This window comes from Fukomys damarensis, unplaced genomic scaffold (genome assembly GCF_012274545.1).
Source record: "Fukomys damarensis isolate Sample0158 unplaced genomic scaffold, DMR_v1.0_HiC HiC_scaffold_11, whole genome shotgun sequence".
NCBI lineage: Eukaryota > Metazoa > Chordata > Mammalia > Rodentia > Bathyergidae > Fukomys > Fukomys damarensis.
Genome location: NW_022900923.1, coordinates 40,450,614 through 40,456,920, shown reverse-complemented (window position 1 = coordinate 40,456,920; position 6,307 = coordinate 40,450,614). Strand labels below are relative to the sequence as shown.

General features: G+C 57.0%; 1 protein-coding gene and 1 long non-coding RNA gene across 2 annotated transcripts in view; one reads left to right on the top strand and one right to left on the bottom strand.

Annotated features, from left to right (window-relative positions):
• The window catches only part of LOC104876868, a 34,787-nt gene extending 34,619 nt beyond the window's left edge, over positions 1 to 168 (bottom strand). Inside the window, exon 1 of the long non-coding RNA XR_004516664.1 lies at positions 97 to 168. This is a non-coding gene — a long non-coding RNA (uncharacterized LOC104876868). The remainder of the gene's footprint in view (positions 1 to 96) is intronic.
• Positions 2 to 3,200, top strand: Phlda3 (pleckstrin homology like domain family A member 3). Its single transcript, XM_010645106.2, has 2 exons — positions 2 to 441; positions 2,004 to 3,200. Exon 1 carries the CDS (start codon positions 2 to 4, stop codon positions 377 to 379), a length of 378 nt encoding a protein of 125 aa, XP_010643408.1. The 3' UTR covers positions 380 to 441; positions 2,004 to 3,200.
• The last annotated feature ends 3,107 nt before the right edge of the window (positions 3,201 to 6,307 follow it).

Sequence of the window (6,307 nt, the reverse complement as noted above, 5' to 3'; positions counted from 1 at the left end):
CATGACGGCCGCGGCGACCGTGCTCAAGGAGGGCGTGCTGGAGAAGCGCAGCGGCGGACTGCTGCAGCTGTGGAAACGCAAGCGCTGCGTGCTTACCGAGCGCGGGCTGCAGCTCTTCGAGGCCAAGGGCACGGGCGGCCGGCCCAAGGAGCTCAGCTTCGCCCGCATCAAGGCCGTGGAGTGCGTGGAGAGCACGGGGCGCCACATCTACTTCACGCTGGTGACCGAGGGCGGTGGTGAGATCGATTTCCGCTGCCCCCTAGAAGACCCTGGCTGGAACGCTCAGATCACCCTGGGCTTGGTCAAGTTCAAGAACCAGCAGGCCATCCAGACAGTGAGAGCTCGGCAGAGCCTCGGGGCTGGGACCCTCGTGTCCTAAACCACCAGGCTCCCATCTTACCGTCATCCCCCTGCCCCCGTGGTGCCCGGAGCTCATGCCAGGTGAGCCCCCCCCCACGAGCCCTCTTTCTCTTCCCTCCCTCTTCTGTGCTGTGCAGAGAGAGTCAGAGGCCAGCACTCAACTTCAAAGCCAGGCAGACCTACGGAGGCTTCCTAGGGCCAATAGAGAATAGGAGCTCAGGAGACCGAGTATAGGAAGCCTGGGCTGGTGGCCAAGATGCACAGAGTAGCCTTTCCCTCTGTGCTCCCAACAGGAGCGTCCTCAGTGTGACTCAGGTGTCTGAAAGGAATATGGGAGCCCAGGGTGAGGGGACCAGGATGGGATGAGCCTTCCCAGAAGTTGGCTGAATCCAGGTGGAGGGATCTTGCCTCTCAGGCCGCTGGGCCTCTGACCCCACCCAGGGCAGGACTCCTGGACTGTGACTTTCTAGGACAAACGGTGGGGATGAAGGGTAGAGACCCACCATCCTGCTAGGAGGACCCGGTGTCACAAAGGCAGGGTCGTTCCCTTAGCAGAGGAGCCCCAGCTCCCAGAGTGGGCCCTTGGAGGAGGGCTGGCTGGTCCATTCTGGACAGTGGGTTTGAGGCTGTAGGACTGAGCTCTTGGAAGGACAAGGGAGCTGAAGGAGGGTGAGGCAGGCAGAGGCCAGGCCCCCTGAGGGCCAGCCACAGCCCAGCTGGCCTAGAGGAGGAGAAGCTGGAAGGGGGGATGGGGCCCTGGAGCTGGGCCGGTGGGTGGGTGCAGGATCCAGAGTTCTCTAAGCAGTAGGGCAAGGGGTAAGGGGAGGGGGGGCCCATTAGTGGTCAGGAAGGCTCAGAGGAGGGAACAGGAATAGAACCTAGAAGCCCTGGCTGGCACTCAGCCGTGCCCTCTTCCCCAGATGCCACTCCCTCCCCATGGGAACTGGGAGCAGGGTTGAGGGAGGGTTTATGCCACACTGGGACTGACTTCTCCGGTGGAAACCTGTGCTGTGCCCCCCTGCTCCACCTCACACACTCCCTTGACAATACAGTCCCCGTGAGCCTGGGGCCATCAGTGCCTCGGCCCCTTTGACTCGCTGTCACCTCCCTCCCATGTGCAGTGATGTTGACTGAGAGGCTGGGTGCAGGGCAGACTTGCTGTGCTGACAATGGATCCAGGTGGGGGAGCCCCGGGAGGAAGCAGATGCCACTGGCCCCAAAGTGTTGTATGAACACAGTCAGCCCTGTATCCTTAGGTTCCGTGTCTGTGGATTCAATCAACCCTATTGGAAAATGTTGGAAAACAAATTATGTTCTCTGAACATGTATGGACTTTCTTTGCCAATGTTTGTTAAGTGATATAGCATAGCATCTATTTATATGACATTTACATTGTGCTAAATACGAGAAATGTAGATGACTTAAAATATACTAGAGGTGTACATGGGTCTTAGGCAAAGACTGTGTCATTTTATACAGACTTAACGTGCAGGTTTTTGTCCTGGACCCAGTCCTCTGTGGGTAATGGGGAAAGGCCGAATTGTTTCTGTTTGTCCTGATGTGGGAAGGCTGGGAAGGCCTGGCGTGAATGAAGTGCCCAACACCTGGGAGACACTGTACTGACCGCTGTTCTTTCTCCCCAGCTGCCCTGCACCCCTTCACTGGTGGGGGGCATGACTGTGCTCTGTGCTGTGAGCAGAAGCCGTGGGCATGTGGAAGAGGCATCAGAGCTGAAGGAGTGGACGGGCCAGGGAAGGAGGGCAGAAGGCTGTGTGAAGCTGAGGATGAAGATTCAGCTCCTGGACAGACTGTCAGAACCTCGGGGCATACCCAGCTCAGCTTCTAGCCACAGGCCTGCCCCGCCCCCCCGCATCACGCTAGGAGCTGGCGTCAAGTCCTCTGCCTGCTGAGGCCCTTCCATTGGGTCTGCAAACTGCTGTTAGTCCCTGGCCTCTCTTCAGGCCTGGAGGAGGACAGTCCCCCATGGGATGCTAGGCTGACACCTCAGGACTCAAGAGGCCAGCTGGGTGTCCAGAGGAGGCACCACCCTGGGACCGCCTTGGACTCACCTCGAGGAGAGGGAGCTGCTGGGCCTGAGACCCACACCTGGGGGTCTCCTGCTGCTTAGGTCCTTTTGGGACCCCCACCATCCAGGCCCTCTCTTTGCACACATCTTTCCCCGCCTCTACCCATGTTCCCCCTGTGGTGCTGGGCCTGGAGGGGGTGTGGGTGAGGTTTGGCCATTACCATTTCATGCCTATTGCAGAATGAAGATGCCCTGCAAAGGGCAGCGACCACACTGTCTGCTGCGTGACATTCTTTGCCCACACAGAACCAGGGCATGGCACGTCTCCCCAGCCACCACCTTGCACAGCCCATTCCGAAACTTCTAGCCTAGCTGTGGGAGACACTGGAACCCCAGTAGACCTAGCCTCAGTGGTCCTAGGAAGGGTGGGCTTCAGTGTGACTTGGGATGCCACAGTGGCCAACTCCATCTCTGTGGTTCCTGACCTTCCTCCCATCTCTGGAAGAAGCAAGGCTGACCGGCTTCCCTCCAGCAACTTAAAGTCTCTTTCATAACTTCTTTGTGCACCCAGCCTGTCTGTTCCTCTCCGCATTTCTCCTGCCTTCCAATCAAATCTTCCCTGTGCCGTGTCTTAGTTCCTTGGTCCTCAGAAGCAACTCGCTTTTTTCATGGCTGCATATAGATTTACAAATTACAAAGGAACTTTTTACCAACATCCCTCGTATGATCTCATCAGGCAGAACACCACCCCATGGATAGCTGAACCCCACCATGGCAAATAAATATCTCACACATGAACCTGGGTCAGTGCTGAGGAGGATCTGGGCTCAGCCAGAGTGCTGTGATAGATTGGTGATGTGTGCTGTAGGTTTTGGAATCAAGAATGGTAGTACTTATTTGGGGTGGGGGTTTGGATGGTTGCCACCCCTCCCTTGATTTAAACTGCGTTAGTGGGAGAGGGTTAACTTCATCCCTCTATAAAACAGCAGTCTCTAAAACCCCTGCTCTTTCAGTCAAACCCACAGGGGACTGACAATGAGGACTTGGGCATAAAAGAAAAAAGAGGTGCCCAGACACTCAGAAAAGGGGAGTGTGTGTTAGCAGATGGTTTGGGATTGTGAAGCACAATCATTGAACAAACTGAAAGCCTGTTAAGGTGAGATGCAGAGACAAAAAACAGGCATGATCCAGTCCCTGCCCTGAGAAACCCAGAGCCTAGTACAGAGATAGGGCACTGCCAACTGATGCTAACAGAGCTGGCTCTGAGGGCCCTGTGCCAGCCTCGGCAGAGCTGGGGGGGTCATTCCTGGAGCTTGGCTACAAAGGTCGGGGGAGGAGGGGCAGGACCAGCGGGATGTCAAGGGCAGAGGGCAGGTGCCGCGGAGGGGTGGCAGGCTCTGGTTTCTGGCACTCCTTGTTTTTTTTGGAACATGTGGCCCTGTTGCTTCCAAGTGTGCTTTGGTTCTTGCCCAAAGCCAGCTTCAGTTTCTCCCTCGCTAAGGCAGTCACAGGCGCTCTAAAGTGCACTGCGGTCAGAGACCCTCACAGGCCCTGGGACACAGCAGCCTCCCGTGCAGAGAGTAGACAGCGGCTGTTGCTTTGAGATGGTCACTTAGCCCGGCGGCTTCCTGAGGGTTCCTAGAGTCCTCAGCACAGAGGTCTGAGGCTACTAAGGTGGGGGTCCCCCCACCACAAGATGGTGACACCCTTTGAAGAGTTTGCCTCCCTGATGGGGAAGAGGGCACCCTGCTTCCTGGGTTCAGGGGTGTCCTCATTGCTCTGAATTCCATGACTGAATTTCAAAGAAGTAACAAAGGTCCTCACCCTAAGAATGCTTGGCTGGACCACGGAGTGGGGTCAGGGCCCCTTCCAGGGCACGAACAGGCACTGACACGGCCAGCAGACACGTAGGAGACGGAAAAACTTTGCTCAGTTGGACCGGAGGACCGGGGAGGGGCTGTCGCCACCAACTCTCCCTCGGCCCTGGCAGCCCCAGCCTCACCCCCGCCCGGCTCATGAGTCATTGATGGGAAGAGGAGCTGGGCAAGTCCCAGCGGAGCAACTGGGAGGCTGACGATGAAGCAGAGGCGAGGGGGAAGGGATGGGCTCCAGCTGCCCGGCCGGGAGCTGAGCGAGGGGCAGAGTGAGCCTGTTGCTGGGTGAGTGGAGAGGAGTGCACAGAGCCAGACGCTCGCTGGGCGGTGACCGGAAGTGCAGCAGTGGGGAGTGAGGATGGACTCTAGGCACCGTGGGCAGCTGGCCCACCAGGACCAGGAGCCATGGATGCCGGCAAACTGCCTAGAGGGTGCCGGGCAGCTCCAGGCTGCAGAGAGGCCTGGCTTGGCTCCTCGGACTTTGCCTGTGCTGGCCCATCTCAGGGATCTGTCCAGAGTGGGGCTCACTCTGCTCCTAAGACCACTGCGGCTTCCCTGCTGCCCTTCGTGGTGGTGGCAGAGGTGGGGCTCTGCCTCACACTACCAGGTCTTTTTACCCCATTTCTGCACAGTTTTACTTCACACGGGCTCTGCTTTCTCACATTGCCGCCTCCCCTGCCTGCAGGCCAAGCTGAGTCACTGCGCTCTCCTGTGTGTGTGGCCATACCTCCCCCATTAGTCACACTGCCTTGGGAATGCTGCTTTCTGGGACTTGTCATTTGCCTATTCCTGGGGCCCCAGGATCTGGCACATGGTAGGGTTTTTTTGTTTTTGTTTTTTTTCTGGTACTAGTGATTGCAGAGCCTTTGCACTGAGCTCCCCCCTCAGCCCTTTTCTTAATTTTTAATTTTGAGACAGAGCCTTGCTAAGTCACTAAGTTAGCCAGCCTGGGCTTGAACTCCATCCTCCCGCCTCAGCCTCCCAGAGTGCAGGGATTACAGGTATGTGACACTGTTCCCAACTACATGGTAAATTCCTAATAATAATAGCAATAATAATAATAATGCCAAAAGTATATATGATGACTCTGTGTCAGGCTGTGTCTGTTGTCCAAGAGCTGCATGACTGTGTGTACAGTTTGTCACACTGATACTGGAGCAGGTACTAGTACTAGGACACCCGTGTTTTACAGTAAGGAATGGGGGTATGGCAAGATGACGTAGTTTGTTCAGTCACATAGCAGTTAGGAGGTGGTGGAGCCGGAAATCGGCCTGGCCACAGTGAGACTCTAGGCAGGTGTGACCAACCCAACGCCTGATAGATTCACTTTTACTGCACAAGTGCGTTTTGCTGAGAAAGGAGCACAGAGGTGAGACAGCTGGAATTAAGCACCGAGGAGTGGTGACCAGGTACGGACAGACAGGACCCACCTATGGGCCCGGGAGATATAACAAGAAAAATGCACCTAGGGTGGCGTGGGGGGATCTGGATGCCCGCAGGAGCCTGGCCCTGGAATGCGGTAGCCTGGGCAGGGGTAGCTGGGGAGAATGGAGGACCTTCGGTTAGAAAGGAGCAGTGACAACTCCGAGGGACCCAGTGGGACTCAGGGCTCAGACTGTTCCTGTGTTGGTCTGAGACGTTGTCTCACCAAGGATGAGGTTCCCCACTGGCAGGAGCCTGGTCCCAGAGGCATAGAGGCAGCGTTCACTCATTCCCTGCTTGGAGACCAACGGGCCCAGGGCACAGCAGATTCTCAGGCACTGGCTCTGAAAGTGCCACGCCCTGTGAAGGTCCTCTCCGCTGGACACCCCAGACCCTGGCCACTGACCCCTCCACAGAGATGGAAGCCTTGCACCCCTTGCCCTTGATCTCCCCAGCGTCTCTGCCCCAGCAGAAGTGGCCATGGCAGAGTCCGAGCTTGTAGCAGTAGTGCTACAGCCCAGGGGCATCACCCCTTGGCCCAGGCCCTGTCAGTGTTTCCTGCCATGGTGGAGGAGAGACCAGGCCAGAAGCTGTGGTGAGGAGAGGTAGCAGTGTCTCTTGAGGG

Bases quoted from the DNA above. Each gene is read 5' to 3' on its own strand.
- Phlda3 (XM_010645106.2), top strand. From the start codon at position 2: ATGACGGCCGCGGCGACCGTGCTCAAGGAGGGCGTGCTGGAGAAGCGC.